Genomic DNA, 20012 nt, shown 5'->3' with positions numbered 1-20012 from the left:
TTGGAGCAGACTAATCATAATCAGCAGATTAATCCATCATGAAAATAATCATCACTTCAAATGATCATGCTCAAATTGAGCTCCACCTCAACCAACTACAAATTCTGCTTTTATATTCACACAGCAGTAATACATATTTGCTAATATCATATTTTCTTGGGATCTCTCAATCTAAACAATAACAAGAGACAGAGCAATGATGTCACTGCAATCAGTTTCTCCCAGTTAGGATTCTTTGTTGTTCATTGTTCATCAGGAGGTTTCTACCGGGAGCTGAATCATCTGAAGAGGTCTCTTCCTCTCCAGAACAAACGGACCAGGCAATCAGTCATTCAATTTATAAAAACTTCTGGCAGACAGCACAAAGGGAATATGAACCCACTGACAGGCGACAGCGACCAAATAACATGGACCAAGTCCTTCCTTAAACTTACAGATTTCTTTGGGTTTGAACACTGTTGGAAATGTTTGAGCAAAACAAACTGCATTGGTCAAATCATTTTCAGGTATTTTAATGTGGAAAAGTGACAAATCTTTAATACTTTAAGTGTATTTTGCTGATAATACTCACATACCTTTATTTAAGTAATATTTCAAAGGCAGGACTTTTACTTCAGTAGTATCCATAAGTGAATACTTCACCACTGTTTGTCAGTACTATGACATGTTAGGATTCCCTGGTTACATGAAGTGTAATGAGCTGTATGGCCTTTAGGGGTCGCAGTTGGGGAGGCCATACTTTCTATCTACACTACCACTCCTGATGCAGCTTGAACTTAGAGCCACAAATAATAAGTATTTTGTTTTTAATTGTTAGTAATAACTGAATCTGTGTGGTGACTCACCGTCATGACGTTGTCAGACGTCCTGCGATCCAGAGACTTGGCTCTTCTTTGGGGTAGGGGCGCAGTGAGCTGGGCTATGTCTCCACATGACTGCAGCTTCTGTGAAAGGCAAAAATGAAATGATAACAACTCCTTTCATCACCGGCATTTTTTTTTAATCTGAAGACGTGAGGCGATTTCTGAATCAGGATGGTGGCAGTTTGTATGTGCGGCCTGCATTCCATCAAGCAGAGTAACCGATAGTCTGGATCCTTGGCAGAGATGTCAGCTGTAAGGATTAGGCCTGCTGTAGAGCACTGCGGGGAGCCCAACAGGCTTTTCTACACTGCCTGTTAAACTCTTACTCACATCGCCACTGAACTACACACGGATGACTGCATTTGGCTATGTGGAATGCATGAAAGGGTTTTAGACGCTACATAATCCCTGATTCTCTGTGGCTTTTTGTTTCAAAAATGATGCTACAAGTCCAGAAACACTGAGCAAGATCCCTGCATGCTTCTTATGATCAGGTTTCGTGCTGGCTCGTAGAGCTGCACGTATCAGGGTCTCTTTCATGTCTGAATTACACCGCTTTAAATGAAACAAGGGTACATCTTTTGTTTACTTGAAAAGATTCATTCTTCCCTCTTATATAACCACTTTAACAGGAAAAAATGACCACTTTGATCGCTACAGAACATTCTTTGTGTTTTACTTTTCCTGGCATTTACACTGACAACTATCCAAGGACACAACACATGGAGGAACACAGTGCTCTGGGCTGCAGTGATCTTTTTTTTTTTTTTCTTCTCAGACAATCGCTGACCGCTGCAGACAGAGCCTGTCCTCTGTTTGGTGAAGAAGCCTCCCAAAGCTGGAGGGGGGAGAGTGGGGGGACGAAGAGGAGGAGGCTTTCTTGGGAATCTCAGCTCTGAGGGCATGAATGAACTCCGGACAGGCTCTTTTGACCTTCTCCTGGCTACCAAAACAAACGCACCCAAAGACACATAAATCCTCACATGGGATAAAATGTGCTGCTGGGTTTATTTAAAAGGCAAATCCTCTGAAATGAGCCTGTCTGTTTAATCAAAGATTAACAGCTGCCACAGTGATGACCATCTGTGTGAAAATAAATGTGTGATACTGTGACCATACTTTTACACTTGTTTTCCATGTCAGTTTGACTGCTGAGAAGTTGTTTCATGAAGGTGGCTCAGGAAAGTGGCATGAATGAGGCTTATAAACTTAACCAGGATTAAACTGTTACATAAAAGCCAACTCAGAGCTGAAGTCAAGCTATTCTTCTTGTTTGTTTGTTTCACTCTTTGAAACACTGACCTGAAACATCAAGCACTGTTCACATTGATTCACAGTAAAGTAAACTGATGTAACAACAATGCTCTGATGTTCATGGCCCTCAAGTAGCAGATATTAAACATACAAAATGGAAATTAAAATATTTAAAGGAATACTTCATCCACCAAATGATAAACCAGCTTTTTAGTCTGTCTTATGGTGAATTTGTGAAGAAAACTTTGTTTTGCTTGTATGCCTCCATGATCGGAGAACGAAGAATCAAAAAGTGGAGAGAATTCTTGATGAACTGGAGTAAAGGGGGGCCGCGTTTAACAGCAGCAAAACTATATCAAAACATCTGTTTGGAAACACTCAAGCAACTTGTGTAGTATAATGCAAGTGTCATTTATGCAATCGTAACATATTAACTGTCTCATGCAGGGACAAATAGTGTGCCTGCATTGTTAATGTGTAATTATTTTAATTGTTAATTGAATTGTAATTTTATTTTAATACATGTGTTTTGGAAGCACTGGGCATGAGACTGGGTAAATGAGACTTCGATTATACTGCACAAGTTGTGTGAGAGTTTGGAATCAGATGTTTTGATATAGTTTCGCTGTTGTTAAACGTGGCCCACATTTTACTTAAATTGATCAATGATTTTGATCTGATGCACAGTCATGCAAGAAATACAAAGTTTTCTTCACCAAGTCAATGTAAGACTTAAAGTGTAAACAATAATGGACAAAAAATGATCTGATGCACAGTCATGCAAGAAATACAAAGTTTTCTTCACCAAGTCAATGTAAGACTTAAAGTGTAAACAATAATGGACAAAGGCCCTGCCGTAAATGACGCACGAGAAAACTTTTGGCATCATGTTTTTGATCAGTAGGGCTTGTATAAAAGAGCAAGTTTAGCTTAGTCTGGCCCTTTTTGGGTTACCTAATATTGGCAGTCCTGGATAACTGGTATCATGACGCTGAGGGGTGTTTCATAAAGCAAGATTACCAGTTAAAGCAGGCTTTTTCATGTAAGTCAGGCTTATTTTCAGGAAATTCTGTTTCATACGGGAGGTTTAAAACTGACTTTTCTGTTAATGCGGAACAGAGTTTTCTCCGAGGTTTCTCCCCAGAAGTTCCTTTCTTTACATGCAAAATTTACATGTCACACACATGTTGACATGGGATACAATTCATTGTATTAACATCTTCAAGTCAAAAATCTGAAGTCATACATTTTTTATTCTAAATTATCAGCATAATATTCCAGTCAACACAGCGTATGTGTTTTTAAATGCACTGCATTTAAAATAAAGCTCACAAAAAGCTTTGACCCATGGCTGCATCTTCATTGTGAGAAACATTTCTGCCATTTGTTCATTCTTTAAATGTCACTAAATATAATTTAAGAACCATAAACCCAGAAATCTATTCAATAAAAATGTGACAAGTGGCAGACAGGCAATGTGAGGGTGTTATTTTTACCATATGGACACTGTTATGTCACTTGTACAAACTAAGTACATTTATCAAGTTATTTATCATACAAAAAAAGCAAATTATTTATAATACTTTTACTTTTTTAACTTGTTTAATAGTGTGTTGCATCTAATACTTCCTGTGTTTTCAGCACTAATTGTATAAAGAGAGTTCACATCAGTCATGTGATTTGAACCCACAATGTCATGATCTCAGCAAACGCAGCAACAAACTGAGCTAACAGAATGCAGCTGACTTGAGTTCATCTCTGTCTCTGACAGAGTGTGAGATTGCTGCTGATCTACAACTTCCTGCCAAAAGTTCTCTTTTGCTTTGTTTATGGCAGTAATTTTGTTCAATATTTTTTTCTCCAAATTATGCCAAGTCAACCCCAAGGATAGCCGGTTAACCCACTAATCAAGGTTCAAAGTCCAGTGTTATTATCATTATACAATACAAGACTGCACAATGAAATGTGGCTGAAGTAAACCTGGTTTAACGGGTCATCTTGCTTTATGTGGACTGTTTATGCTTCATGTTTACATTCTGTTGATACTGTCACACACAGACATTAACATCTACTCACCTCCTTAATCACTGGGGTCTAGCCTGACAGCACACAGTGACTATCATTCACAAACAGATGTTCACTTGGAAAGGAGGCACGACTTCCTGAGTTTATCAGGTTCACTAAATATGGACTGTGATATGTGACTGTGAAGTTTGTCTGCACAGTTTTGAGATTCTCGTAAAGAGTCCTTGAGAGTTCCCAACATTACACTATATCTTGTTTTAGGTCTGAGGAATCCCTGGAAAATGTCTGTAAGAGGAACGCCGTCTCCCAGATTACGACACGCACATAAAGGAGGCGGGCTGAACGCCTTCAGGGCATCAAAACCAGTTCTGTTCACAAACAAAATGCAGCTCTGAGTGAATCACTGCCTCTCTCCCACCTGCTGACACATGCACCCACTCATGCTTAGATGAAGTACATGCTTTGACACGGCACCGTTGACTGTGTTTCATGCCAAACTCTCATCACTTTTTTTAGCACTCAGCATGGACTGTATTTGAGTTATTGCAATGCAGAGGACTCAAATAAATCATGTCTCATGTTTACACACATTAGTTGACTGATGCAAACGGAGCTTTACTTCACGCTGAGCTTCATCGTTAAAGTGACGTTACTCTCAGAGTAACACCTGGTTGTGTGAATCATGTTCAAACCAGTCCAGCCCACAGCCCAGCACAAGCTGAACACAGCTGGATACAGTGACTGGTCTTAATCAGCAATTCCTATTTATGGTTATTACTATCAAATGGTAGCAAACGACCACAGTCAGGAAATTGGTTTTAAAGCCCTGAAAACCTATTTCTGTAATAATGCCCCTACTATATGCTCTGAACATACTATTTGCTGTCAGAGTTACAACAATAACAGTAATTTCACAAGAAATATTTATGTTTTTTTCACCTGTTTAAATTAATAATGTGACGTCAGGTATTTCTACACAACAACGTGACAGCCCCTTCATCTCAGGCGCTCCCCCTATCCAAACATAACTACCTCATACACATACCTCTGTTTCTTATACTTGCCAGCTAGTGATGACATAGCTGACTTTTTTCTCTCCCTCATTTCATTTGGTTCACCTTTTAGTTTTCTTAGTTTTCCATTTGCCTTGTTTTGTTAATTCTCATTTGTGTTTAAATGTCAAACAGCTCTTTTAACATACTCTGATAATGAGCTGTCTAGAAAGGTCACATGGTGTTTTTCACAGTGACGACAAGAATCATGAAACATGCAGCAACTGGCAGAAATTACACAAACATGGTGCTGTGGTGATTTGAAAGTACTTTACTGTTTGTGATTAAACAAAACACACCTTCAGGATGACTCACCTTGAAGGTATTTCAGTTACGTCTAACTGGGAAGAGACCCCCGTGACAGACCAGGAACATGTTGAAAAGAGGGATTACGTATTGTCGCTGTCCAATGAAAACCATGTATTTCCAAATTTGGTGATTTTTAATCAAAAGGAGATTTTTTTTTTTATGGGTTGAAAAAAATCTCATTCTTCTTAAAATGGAACTTCACATTTTTTATTCTTGCCGGCGCATGGTGTTAATACAGGTAATTTTCCCTAAATTTTTTCTTCTTCTTTTTTCTTTTTTTAAAATTCTAATCAGCATTCACGGGTAGACATCTGTTAACAGAGATTAGCCAAAATGACCGGCACAGGGAAGAGGAAGTCTTGTCCTGGATATCCACTGGCTGCACTGCAACCCCTGAAATACTGCCCATTGCCCCCATAGGCTTATCATCATCAGACTGATGGGCTCTGAGACTGCCCACACTGTGAATCCCTCAAAGGGCCATAAATGTGCTTATGGTGACTGTAAAAGTCTCACAGTCCTGTCAGTGGAGAAATCCAGAGTCTGGCAGTAGATTCTAAATGCCTCCTATAGCCCATTGCCCACAACTTCACTGTTATATTTTCTTAAATATGCTGGCAGGGAGAGTCCTAACAGAATTTGTGGCTATAGTTACCCTACAAGCTAAATACGCCATTTAAAATCCTACTCCCAGTAAGGGTCAGAAAATAGAATGACAGTTTGATCAGTGTAGTGTCAAAGATATACTATAGCATTAAATGTGCACTGGGTGTGGTTACCTCTCGCTTGTTGGTGCGAGCTTCACTCCTGCCTGTCCTGGAAACAGCTGTCTCCTCTTCTTCCTGTTCTTTCTCAGTGGCCCCCATTCCCAGAAGCCTCTCTGTTGGGCTGCCATGGCTGGAAAACATGAACGACTAATTAGTGAAAAACTGTATGTGTGTCTTCCCCCACCTCCCTAAAACACAGGTGGAATCTGACATAATTTCCACCCGCATGAACACTGGGGATGACAGCTTGATAACAGACTCCAAACAGCACCTGTGCAGCAGAGAGGAGCCCAGAGGACAATCAGAGTGTCACCACTGTTATTGTTGCTAAATAGGAGCTGACATCCTTTGCACTGGTGTCAGAGTCGCTTTGTGTGGAAGTGGAGAAGGTATCACACAGGCCACACACCACAAGGTAATGTGATATAATTCACAACTGTCAAGTGATGAAAACCAGTGGTGTCAGTTAAAGGTTGAGAGTTTGCGTGACTGTGATCCTGATACGGAGCTGATGCTGGGGCAGTAACATTTACATTGTTTTCATTTAAAGAGTTTTGTACAGACGTTGATTTGTTTGCAGGTTTTTGAGTCATTTTCTAAGTTTATGTGCCATTTTTAGTTACAATCATAAACTACATCTGACTCGTGTTGAAATAATTACCTAATTAATTGGTTAATTCTGCAAATTTTAATCGTAGCATTGATTGTTAATCAAATAAAAATACCAAAACATTTACTGGTTACAACTCTTAAATGTCAGAATTCTCTCTCTAATAATGATCTAAAACGACTATCCTTGATTTTTTTTACATAACTGATCTGACAAAAAGATTTATTGTAAGATAGTAGTTTGGGTATTGGTAACTTCTGATTGGTAGCTGTCATTATTTATCTTTTGTTTTTGCTATTTTTTTTTTTTTTTTTTTTTTTACCATTTTTAGAGTAAATGATTGAGCCTTGAAATGAAAAAATAATCAGCAGATTAACTGATAGTGAAAACAAGACAAGAGAGCTAAATGCTAATATGCTCACAATAACGCTAACATGCTGATGATGTTTACTCACAGAAATAGTATTAATTTTATTTCTGTGTGTTTACATTGTTCACCAGCTTGGTTTAATGTGTTAGCATGCTAACATTTGCTAATTAGCAAAATAAACACAATGATGGTAATGTTGGTAGTTTTAAAATTAACTGAAAGGCTAAACTACTTTCATGGTAGCCTGAGCAGAAGGGACAGGACAACAAACATACTTCAAACTTGGAAAAATGATGACTGAGGAGGAGACACATTGAGCGCCAAAGAACTGTACAAATATACATGTGTATTTTTCACTACCACCATACTGTTGTCGGATATACGCCGTCAGTTAGTGTATTGGGTTAAGTCTGATATAATTTGGTACTGCAAACAATAAAGCTAACTAGCTAGCTAGTTAGGTAGTTTGCTAACTAGCTAGCTAACAGCAGCACATTTTATCCTCAGGCACTGACATTTCCTGTGTTGTGACATAAGCTATACAATCTATGGTCATAAGTGACATTTGGTGTTTATGCATGTTAAATTGTCAACCTCACTGTATATAAATAAAGAAAACAGAAAATGTCAAGTAAGCAAACAAAAGAGACTTAACACATATTTTGCGAGTTACGAAATAATTCGTCAAATGTTGGTGTTAACGTAATGTAATGTAATTTGCTGATAAGAAGAAGGAAAACTGTCAAATATGCCAGTAAGTGTGCAACGTCTGTGTTTGATATAAAACAAATGGTAATGGTAATTGGACCTGCTCTTGTAGCGCCTTTCTAGTCTCTGACAACTCAAAGCGCTTTACACACTACGAGTCACATTCACCCATTCACACACACATTCACACACTGGTGGCCGAGGCTATCAAGATATACTGTAGGTCATTTCATATCCCGATAACAATACATATCACGATATAGCACATTTTAATCCAATGAACAAAAAGCCCACACCCCCACACACATCCTCTCAACACTGAGGCTGTACTCCGCACCACCTGATTTGGTCTGAATATGTTTTGCTGACATTTATTGTCGCCGTCTCGCTTGTCTGCTCTTTCTGAGCACTGCGGGGCAGCCCTGTGCAGTGCAGCAGAGACAGACAGCGGAGTTATATAAACTCGTTATGTTACTGGAAGTGCCGTAAAAGCTTCACGAATTAAAAAGCCAAGGAGAGTAATTTATCAATGTGATCCGTGCAAAAGATGGACATACTCCAAATGACAAAAAATATTGCCGTAAAAAGTGTAATTTGCGTCACAACGATATAAACGATAGAGCAAAATATGAAACAATAGACATTTTTCTCTAGTCACACAATATATATCGTCATATCGCACAGCCCTACTGTTACTCAGTTTTTTAACACACTCACACACCGATGGAACAGCCGTCGGGAGCAATTTGGGGTTCAGTATCTTGCTCAAGGATACTTCAACATGCAGACTGGAAGAACGGTCGATCTTCCGATTAGCGGACAACCCGCTCTACCTCGGAGTCACAGTCGCTACTATGTCAGAATTTGAGCATTAAGCATTAAGTAAGTACATAGTGAACACAGTGTACTACATGTATTAACGGAGGTATATGATTTGAGGCAGAGCACTAGTTTTTGTTGGCATATTTGTGCTTCTTTGCTAAAAAGATTAATCTAGCAATATTACCAAAGAGTGATGGGAGTTTTCAGTTTTCTTTGTCATGAAAACTTGACATCACTTTTAATATGCTAGTATTTAACACAGTCTGTAATAACCTAGAACATCACATGCAGATCTCTGTGTAACTTTCAGTGCAACACACATAAAATAACATCTGTAACCTTTTGTTGGTCTTTTAGTGTCCACTCTGTCTCTGGTGCCCTCAGACAGTTTTGTGCCCTACAAACTGAGCATTAAACTGAAATCTACTTCCTCTGACAGGCAGGCAGACAGTCAGTATTAAGGTCCTGAGAAACAATGCCTCAGATATCTAATTACACCAGCGTTTTGGAATTTCTGGCCTTATTTGGGGGGTATTAAGTATTTTGTGTTTTTATTTCCCAAAAAGGCAATAAGTGAGGACATGAGATGTATTCTCCTCACGTGACCAGTTTACATGCTGCTGGGGCACAAACTGGGAGGGTTTCTTTAAGCTAAATTTAAAAATGCGGCAGTCTGATCTCTAAGGGAGGGGTAGAGCGTGAGCCTTTGATCTGGTGTTTAGCGGTGTGTGATGGCTGTTCAGCTTTATACTGGGGGGAAGCAGAGAAGCATTGGATGTCCTTTGTGCTAATTGCTTGCACATTTACCCCCTTTTCCTCTGCCAAGGCACTTTAGAAATGGCTGTTAGAAACAGAATATATGAACATAAGAAAATAAACACCAACTGCTGCCAAACACAACGTATAGACGAGTTCTTTCCACATATTATCATCAAAATTAGCTGGAAATCTGCCCCTGATTCATTTCTGACCTTGTGTCTTGGCTCTGGTTCTTGTTGTTTGCTGATGTTTGGATGTTGTTTGACTCAGCCAGCTGGTTGTTACTGCCGGGTTCGGTGTTTCCACTGGTCACCAAGTCCAACGAGCCGACTGGGATATTGAAACTGCCAGCAGAGACCGGGCACAGGTAGCTAGATGTGTTGCCTGGATATAGAAAACAACACAAAAGGGTTTTAGACTGTTAAATATCCTGGAAGCACAAACACAGTCTGGTGTAATTCCACACTGACTCTCTTTAACAGCCAGCAGGCAACAAGCTGGATGAAATCATTCTTTTTTAAACACACAACACTATGTCAGGGTTCACACTGAAGCCAGTGTCATACAATCTCCAGAGTTCCTCCTCTTGACATTTTACTTAAAAAATGTTAAGCATTTCTCTAAAAATAGAACTGCACACAAAATGACAGCTACTGTAGTTATTCATTTTATTTGGGCTACATTCACATACAAACACAAAGAAAAGACTAACTACATTGACTTAATCCTGAATAAAAACAAGCATAAAACACTGGATGAAAGAGGAGATGACTTCATGTGACAAACACTGAAGGAAACAAATGACTAAACTAAACATGACCTCAGTTTTTATTGACATTTTGCTTTTTTTTTGTCCTTGTGCTTAACTTAAAAGAAATGACTTGAGATAAAGGAAGAACCTTAAATTACAAAGTAATTTATTTTTAAAAAAAAATCTCTACCAATTTATAGCACTCCTATAACATCGTCAGATTCATGGTGGGCAGCTTAAAAGAAAGGATCTAAATCGATGCAACAGAATCAGAGGCATTGTCTTTTTTACTCCACAGATTCTTCCTCCTTGTTAAAACTTGGTGCCTCCATTAACCACAATGCAACCTGACTGCCGACAGTTCACGTTGAAGACTCAGATATGTTTTGCTGGTTGAAGTTCATGTAGCCTGGAGCCTTTGGCCTGCAGCAGAGATAAGGAGAGGACTGCAAAGGTCTGGTAAGCTCACTTCTTTCTAACTCCACATCTCCAGATTTTGTGTCATTTTCAAACTTGCAGTCAGACCCTACTGACGCTGACTCACGTGACATCACTTGAGGTCATTCATCGGACTTCACACAGCTCCCTCTGGAGACACACAAGATTACATACTACTTTTTTCACATATGCAGTAGTAAGCCTAAAACATGGCAACATACGTTGACATGTAAAACTAGCATACATTTCCTTTAAAGGACCACTGATACATTTTTGTGGAACAAGTTGTAACCATGACATTGTCATATTATTATTCTAACAAATTTATATGGCAACATTTGCTTCTTTACACATCCAGCAGACCTCATGCAACATAAGCATTCATTTGGAGTTGCATTCTGGTCAACTGGCTAATAGTAGTCCAGTACTCACTCTTTTTTAGCTCTGTCTTTGGTCTCCACCAACTCCTCAGTGTATCTTTAGCCACTAAATGTTCCACTATCTTCACCTGCTAGTCTCTAGCTTTGTCTACTGTTTGCTGCTGAGCAGGCAGCGTACAGTGGGCTAATCAAAGCTTTCAGAGAGAGACGAGGCTGCTGAGAGCGGTAACTCTGAACTGTGCAAACACGTCCTAATAGGCTTGATTAACCAAAAACCAAATAAAAACCAAAATAAAATGAGCTGGAAGATTATAAAATGCTCCATACAACTGCAGAGTTGAGTGATAATTCTCTGTGGGTCCGTCACTGCGAGCCTTTTTATATTACACAGTCATCTGATTAATTGTTAAAGGTATACTATGCATTAATTTACTAAAAAAACAATGTTTAGACTCCAACAGTCTCAATCATCAGTTATGACCCACTATAAGTTTGTGGCAGTGTGTATTTATCTGCAGTGGCTTTGCCCTCTGGCTGTATTTTCTTCTCTCTTCTTGTTTTGCTGACAACTGACAAATGACTCTTTGCTGAGCCGCGCCCCTTTGTGATTGTTTGCTAGCTGTCGGAGCTAGCATAGAGCCCACACTGTATGTAACTAACTGGACTCCCTGAATAAATATTGTCACATTTTTTGAACAACAAAAAGCAATTTCAAACAGAAGCAGACAAAGAGGTCTACAATATGCATCTGAAGGATATATCCAGAACTCCCTCAGCAGCAAAAACAGGTAAAAAAGACAAAGATAGTTGGAAACTAAAGCCGAACTATAGGCTACAGATCACAGTGTAAGAGTGAACCATCACAAAACTGGCTGTTGAGACAGAAGGAAATAAAGGGAAGCTGTGCCACTGTGCGCAGATGAAGTGTTTGGCTTTCCCCCATGCCACCAGCACACGGATCTCAGCTGGCGGGCAGGCGGGGAGCTCTGGGGGATGCCAAACATTGTTGAGTTTCCCTGTTTCCCTTCACTGGTTCCAGTAAAGCAGGGTAGGTCTTTATTCAGTGTGACAATCATTACAAAAGCAGAAGTAACATGTATGCATTCAGTAGAGCTAGCTAGCTAATCCTATACTTTTCAAGGTTTGATTTTTGGTTTTGGAACAGGGAAGAAACATATAAGAAGTATCATTAATACACGTACCCCAGACACAACGTTTAGCTCAAAATCCACAAAAACAGCCTGAAAATGATGAAAATCTGAAACGATTGCATGACAGTCTATGGAGCACAGCCTTGCATATGTCAGACCCTTGTTGGAGCTGGTCGATGCGATGCTATGATTGGCCGGTCTGCATTCAAGGGATGGGCTTAGCTAGAGGTCAGTTCCTGCATAGTAAAACATTAATATAAAAATATTGTTCCGTGCAGCTTCAAGTGCAGTTTTAGGGGAAATTAAGATGCATAAGCTACGATGCTTCATGAAACTAGCATAACACGCAGCATCACTGTTTCATGAGTTTCTGAATATAAATCAAAGTGGATCCATGACCTAAATATCTGACTGTATGTGTCCATTAATGTTGTTTGTCTAAAAGGGTGAGCTGTTTTATTTCCACTGCAACGCTGCTAAAAGTAAGATAACTAAAATAATTTTATTTATAGTCCAGGAATTCAGTGACAAGAAGGAATCCTGACAGAGCATCATTCATTAGACTGCCTCCCTGTTTGCTTCTCAGATGGTCACTTGTGCATAACATTCACTCCTCTAATGAAGCAGCCTACAGGCACAGTCAGAAGGAGTTAATCCAGGCCTTTATTAAAGGACCTTTCCAGACCCTGCAATAAGTCTGACGCCAGATGGGTGCTGGTGTCCACTTTGTCACAGCACAAAGCTCCAGTAAGAAGAAATACCTGTCCTGTGCTAATCATCAAGCTTATTAGTACGTGTTTAAGAGGTCTTTTATAGATCATGTTTGGTTTTTATGATGCCTGAAGGTTGGAGACACACGTTTTCCTGCACATCTCACAGTGTGTTTCTGTCTGCAAGTCCGTGTTTATGTAACTTCCTGCTAAAACTCCTCCAGTCTGTTCCCATGATCACAAGTCAGTACTGGGTCAACATGCCTGGTTAAACAAGGGTTAAATGAAACATATAAATAAAAAGCTGGAAGTGTGAGAACATCTGCAGGACGTTAGGACAGTGAGAGAGAGGACAGGAAATGGCTATAATTGGCTGACGGACATGAAAGCCTGGGTATGTGTGTGTGTGTTTTGCTTCTGCTGCACCTGCAGGGGTCTTCTCCGGGCCTGGGGGTTCTGAGTCTGGGACAGTCCACTTGGGGGTTTCTCCCAGTCCCCTGCCCTGCTGCCGGTCTTCCTGCCACCTACCACAGCCGGAGTCTGTAGCGTTCTCAGAGGATGGGAAACTTGGATCAGTTGCAGCCATCTTTGCTGGGCTGGGTTCCTAATGTTTTGTTAGAAATACAAAATGATAATTCAGTAACACATTTTTATTTGTATTTTCCTATACCCTTCCTCCTCGATTGAGCATTTATTAGCAGTACATAAACATTTCATAAAGGGTTTATAATGTACCACAGTACAATGAAATTGTAAGCAGATACAATTCATTACTGATGTACAGCTCAACGACTATAACATCTACATTTTCCTTTTTTTAGACTTAATGATCTATAAATTAAGAACATAATCTGTAACTCACAAAATCCACACATTTAAACTTCCAGAACCCATGAACATTAGGCATTATTACTTGATAACTTAAATGATAAAAAAAGGCTGCGGGTTCTTTTTTTTCCCCATTGACTAAACAATGAACGGACTGATTCTTTCAGCCCTACCAACAGTGGGGCTAACGTCTTTATGCCTGAGAATAAAAACAGGCCATGACTACACTAAAACCAAAATGAGATATTCTGTGTGCAAACTGGAAAGGGGTTTGTCCTCTGGACAACATGAATGCACTTTCAAAGCAATCTGGTCGATAGAGTTTCATATTTTCAGTCATCCTAGTGGCTTTCCGGATGGCAATGGTCCACCACTTTAGTCAGACTAAAATATCTCAGCAACTACTATGGATTGCAATGTAATTTTGAACAGACATTTATGGTTGAATCTTACTGATGTCGTCATCCTTTGACTTTTTCTATGGCAAAACTTGCAGGTTGACATTTGAGGCTTTGGGTGAAATGTGTCTGCAACTATTGGATCCATGAAATTTGGTTCAGACTCGTTCCCCTCAGTATAAATTATAAAAATCCATAGTAAAAGATTAGGGGTCACCAAAATAATTAGGATTCATCCTCTGAGGACCATTTATTCATTCATCTTCTAACCGCTTCATCCTCTTGAGGGTCGCGGGGGGGCTGGAGCCTATCCCAGCTACATCGGGTGAGAGGCAGGGTACACCCTGGACAGGTCGCCAGACTATCGCAGGGCTGACACATAGAGACAAACAACCATTCACACTCACATTCACACCTACGGACAATTTAGAGTCACCAATTAACCTAGTCCCCAATCTGCATGTCTTTGGACTGTGGGAGGAAGCCGGAGTGCCCGGAGAGAACCCACGCTGACACAGGGAGAACATGCAAACTCCACACAGAAGGGCTCCCACGCCCGGGATCGAACTGGCAACCCTCTTGCTGTGAGGCGAGAGTGCTAACCACCACACCACCGTGCCACCCCTCTGAGGACCATGAGTATCTATAATGAATTAAATGGCCCTACAGCTAGCAGGAAAAAACCAATATGTGCTTAAATGTGAACTGAAGCATTTGATGGACGTTTGCTTTGCTACCTGGGTGGCAATAGGCTCCACTTTGCGTTTTTTCTTCTGATTCTGCTTATTAGTCTGTAGATAGACAGCAAGTTGTTCACTCCACCTGGTAAACAAAGACCGAAACAGCAAAGACAGGACATTAGATACAGGAAACCTGATTATAAACTGCTCTTGTAACTTCTCTACAGTTTTATACTGACCCATTAATGATCTCTTTATTGTCTCCACGGATGAATATTTCCTGCTCTGGTGTGACGATGCAGAGTGCATTTCTCTGTCCCGTCCTGGGCTCTGCATCAGTGATGTCTGTACACAGATTCATGTTCACAGTTCCCTGTGGCAAAGTGCTCGGCTGGAGGGGAATCAGAACATCTGAATTATTCTAGAGAGCTAGTTACAAAATCTGGCTTACTGTAAGGACTGATCACCAAATTGCAGATGAGTGACAGTTAAACAGAGAGTAGTTTGTGGTGTTAAGTGTAGAATGAAAGAGATTTAAGGGGATCACAGAGAGAGGGGGATGTGTGCATTAGAGGACAGGCTAAGCCCAAATCATCTGCTGTGGTCCGCACGCGACATCTGGCCTAAAGATGCCTGCTTGCTCCCAACATACTATAAATGCAGATGCATACACGGAACAGGCAATACTGTACACTGCTACATCATGTATATTTTTGTTAGGACATCTTACGAGTTCATCGAGGGCGAAGCGCAGGCTGCCGTCTTCATACAGGATAAAGAACCGCCGCTGCCATTTCTGACATTGAAAAACAACAACAACAAAATCACCACGGCACCATTTTTCTTGAGGAAAAAGCAACAATAAAGAACTAGAAAATACATGTGTGTATTTCAGCTCAGTTTCATCATGTCTTACCCTTGACCTCTGCATTGGGTTGTCAAAATCTGTCCCCACAGGAGCCAAACACAGCCAGCCTCCATAGATGGGTTTTGCCTGAAAATCATGCATAAAGTCGAGCACTGAGTCCCTGAAAAGTCACTAAACTAATGTACAAAGCTGAAACACTTAGTCCATTAACCAATTAGTCGACTGAATTGGCAACTGTTTATACAATCAATTAATGAATCATTTTTTTAATGGAAAAACATAAAGTGTTCCGTAGTTCCTGCTTCTCAAATGTGAGGATTTGAGATTACAGAAGACACATTGGTGTCGGTGATCATGTCGCCCGGAAAGTGACAAGAACCTTAAGTACAGAAATGCCAAAGTAGTTTTGAGATCATTCAGAAACAGTGGCAGCATTTACAAGTTTACATTTTTCAACTATAAAATGTCCCATTCAGTGTTCATCTTCGTTACAATTCTTAGAGACAAACGAAAAAGAAATCTAAGGGATCAGTCTCAAGACCCATTTCATGACATTTAGTAGACCTTCAGAATTAATAGTGATGAAAATAATCGTTAGTTGCTGCCTTACAGGATCCTTTCTGATATATACTGTATTAAAATATACACAAGGACTTGATAATGAAAGCTAGTATTTACAGTGTTTTGTTTCTCCAACATCCAACACTTGAGGCTTTGCTGTTCTGTGTTAAAGCACTTAACCTCTATATTTGCAAAGCCACTTTCTAATTTGTTTGACTGCACATGAAAGCATCATAGTGGAAAAACCTGTAAATCAATCAACACTTTCAACTTCTGACCCTTAAAGCTATAGTGCGTAACTTCCACAAGTCCGTAAATGTCCGTTTCACCCAAGCCACTACTAGAGGAGATGACACAATGCTGATTAAGCTGATCGGCTCCTCTAACATCTCGCGGTATTTTTCAATATATATCATTTTTAGTTTGCGTGTCGACCGGCGACATTCCCACGCTGGCACAGAGGAAATGCTCCTTCACAACAAGAAGGGAGGGGGAGGAAGAGTGGAGAATGTCATAGCAAGAGGTAGAGCGCAGGTAGAAAGAGAAAGCAACATGGCGGAGAAGCGGCCGAGACACAGTTCAGAAGTGGATCCTACCACAAAGAAAAAGCCTGGACGTTCAGCTGAAGGTCTATTAGCAAAGAAGGAAAGTGACCGACGGAGGAGGCAAACAAGGATTTGTATTGGCGTCGCTTTTCCTCGGTGGAGAGTCCTGGAGGAAGAAATTGGGCTGAGGGCAGACACGGATGTTGCCTTGCTGCTGTTGGATAAGTAAGTGACTTGGTTTATAATTATATTATGAGTAGTATGAGTTGCTGTTACATGTACTGGACCTAGTACTTTATTATTTTCTTGGAAATGGTGCTATAAACGTAATGTAATGTTAGCAGCCTGGTGTTCGCCACGTTGTGTAGCATTGTGTACACGGTGTGAAGCGAGTGTTACTCTGTGTACACGGTGTGTGGCGACAGGCGAGTGTTACTCTGTGTACACGATGTGTGGCGACAGGCGAGTGTGACTCTGTGTACATGGAAGTGCCGCTGGCGACAGAAGTTACGCACTATAGCTTTAAATCTGAAAAGTAAATACAAAAAATACCAAAGCATTTCTTTTCAGCTGGGGGCAAATCCTTTTACGTGGAACACCAAAATAAAAGCTGAATACCTGCATATAAACTGATCTTTTATCAACAATTTGAGTTGCAACTAATGATTATTTTTTATTACTGATTTCTTTTGATCTGTTAGGCTAACTGTCAGAACATGTCTCAAATAATTTCTCATGATGACAATTTCCCTGAGCCAAAGGTTAGGTCTTCAAATTGCTTGTTTAGTCCAAACAAAAGTCCAAAACTTAAACATATTAATTTTACTATTTTTTATAAGATAAAAGCGGCAAATTCTCACATTTGAGAAGCTGATAGACAAGAAAGTGTTGCCATTTTGCTTTAGAAATTTCTCTACCAATTAATGGATTATCAAAATAGTTGTCATTTAATTTTCATGCGATGAATTATCGATTTATCAACTACTCATTTCAGCTATACACAAAGTTTTTAGGTTTGGAAGCGCTATCTAATTGCACTTAAACATCAATGGCTGTATGCATTTCTAACAAAGTAATATGCACACAGTATGTCGTATTTTACAACATCTTAAAACTGTGAAAAGATGCTCCACAGAAGCTTTTTTTCTGTGAGCACAGTTGACTTGAGTCAGAGTAATACCATGTGTAGTGTTTGCAGGTTGAGCAACAGTGCTAAAATTACAGGGCACAGTGAAACCAGGCAGAGTAATAACATATTTTAACAATGTAAGGCATGTAGGAAACTGTCATGATCATCTCCTTACATCACCTCCACATGACAGATCCTGCAGGAACAATGTTTTCAGAAGCACTAAACCAAGTGTTTAGACACTTCTTGTGAGCTCAAAGTAAATAAAAGACTTGTCTTAACCGCTGAAATGGTTTACCAATATGTGGACTGACAGGTCATTTGGGAGACTTCTTATTTGTAGAATAGCCACTAAAAGGTAAACATTTTCTGATTCCACCATCAGAGATTCCTTTTCATATCAGGTATCTTTAGGCAGTATAAGATTGTAAGATTGTGGAGAGTACTGGTTTTTATTTTTTCATTTCATGGACAACATGATCACTCAAGCAAACACAGAATATAACTGATTCGTTGATGAATCCCCATACATCCCTTGCAAGTCAACATCAGATAACACTACGCCTTGGGATTAGTGATGGAGAGTAAGAATATACTGTAGTTAAGCAAAATTTTGATGTACTTGTAGTTTATTTGAGTATTTCCATTTTATGCTACCTAACACTCTCCTTTACGTTTCAGGGGACAAACTTTATGTTTTAGTCTACTTAAAACTTAAAACTAGCTTCACTTTGACAAGCCTCGACAGTAAAATGCTACTTATGAATTAATGCATCAGTATTAACTAAAACTATCTAAAAATTAAAAATAATATACTTACTGACAGGGACTATTTGTCTGCAGAGCAAGCACTTACTTAGATACTTTAAATTTATTTTAGAGTTTAAACTTAAGCTGCACCTTTCCAACTTGTTACCAATTTCTAAATTAATGGCAAACAAAACAAGAGGCTAACATATATGAAACGCTTAACTTCATTTTATCTTCTGCTATGATGCAGTAAAAAAAAAAACAAAACAAAACCAAAACTTTTGGTCGCAATAAAATTAAGTTTGATGGGGAAACATATACATTTGGGGTATTATAAAATCAACAGACACTTCTCTGCTCGCCCTGAAATAATTAATAACCCTTATATGACCTCCTCTAACTCTCCTGCTAATAATTTGTGTACAGTCCCTAATTTTCACACATTTTAACTAGCTAACATCGTACAAACAATGGCAGATACCTTGTATTTTAACATTTTTAACAACATGATAATAATAAAAATTATCATTATAACACTTCTACATTTCAAATTTGTATATTTTCGGACTTAAAGGAAGGCTGTGTGAACAAATAAATTATTTAACATTAACTAAATAAAGCTAGCTAAAATCCGGTCATTTTAGGATGCTGAGAACAAATAGCAGAAGACAACTACGTCGGATATAAGTGACAAAGTGTTTTCTTGATGTAAAACCATGGTGACAGAAGTTTCTTTTAATTAATAGTGTTAGGGTATGACTTATTTACCCCTAAATTACTTGACTAACTGTCAAAGAAACTGAATAAAAGTGTAGTTTGACGTTAATTGAAAACTAGCTAGCGGTTAACATCTTAACGGTTTACTACTAACGTTAACTTTAGACAACTACGGCCAATACGAGTTACAAATATGTTTTCTGGATCAGAGCTTAATTCCACTATTAATAATTTAGGATAAAATGACTTTAACTTACTCTTTCAATTAATTAACAAACACTCACATTAACACGTGAAACAAAGTGTAGTTTAAACTTACCTTCTCCATGTCATGGTCGTTTAACAAATGCAGCTCACGGGACTTGAAGCAGTTTTGACATTTACTTTTATTAAAAATGTTGGCTTGAAATTTGTTACAGGGACTCGACGCTTTTTCTCCCGACATCTTTTAGTCCTCTGCCGGTGAGTAATCCAAACACAGTCCGCTGTCCCTCCTCTGGTTCTCGCCTTTGAATAAAGCGGTTGATCCTGTACGAACATCTGTCAAACACAGAACTCCTCACCCTC

At 39.4% G+C, this 20012-nt stretch overlaps 1 protein-coding gene across 1 annotated transcript in view; it reads right to left on the bottom strand.

Moving 5' to 3' along the window:
* Positions 1 to 20012, bottom strand: part of LOC125879171 (myosin phosphatase Rho-interacting protein-like) — a 35161-nt gene extending 15149 nt beyond the window's left edge. Inside the window, exons 1-9 of the mRNA XM_049560830.1 lie at positions 19765 to 20012; positions 15792 to 15869; positions 15606 to 15671; positions 15115 to 15266; positions 14933 to 15017; positions 13396 to 13573; positions 9752 to 9923; positions 6283 to 6400; positions 846 to 944 (exon numbers count right to left, since the gene is read on the bottom strand). Of these exons, the coding sequence (XP_049416787.1) occupies positions 846 to 944; positions 6283 to 6400; positions 9752 to 9923; positions 13396 to 13573; positions 14933 to 15017; positions 15115 to 15266; positions 15606 to 15671; positions 15792 to 15869; positions 19765 to 19890 (1074 nt within the window). The 5' untranslated portion in view covers positions 19891 to 20012. The remainder of the gene's footprint in view (positions 1 to 845; positions 945 to 6282; positions 6401 to 9751; positions 9924 to 13395; positions 13574 to 14932; positions 15018 to 15114; positions 15267 to 15605; positions 15672 to 15791; positions 15870 to 19764) is intronic.

Source organism: Epinephelus fuscoguttatus, linkage group LG19 (assembly GCF_011397635.1).
Source record: "Epinephelus fuscoguttatus linkage group LG19, E.fuscoguttatus.final_Chr_v1".
NCBI lineage: Eukaryota > Metazoa > Chordata > Actinopteri > Perciformes > Serranidae > Epinephelus > Epinephelus fuscoguttatus.
The sequence above is the reverse complement of the archived record's forward strand: the minus strand, read 5'-3'. Positions and strand labels throughout refer to the sequence as shown.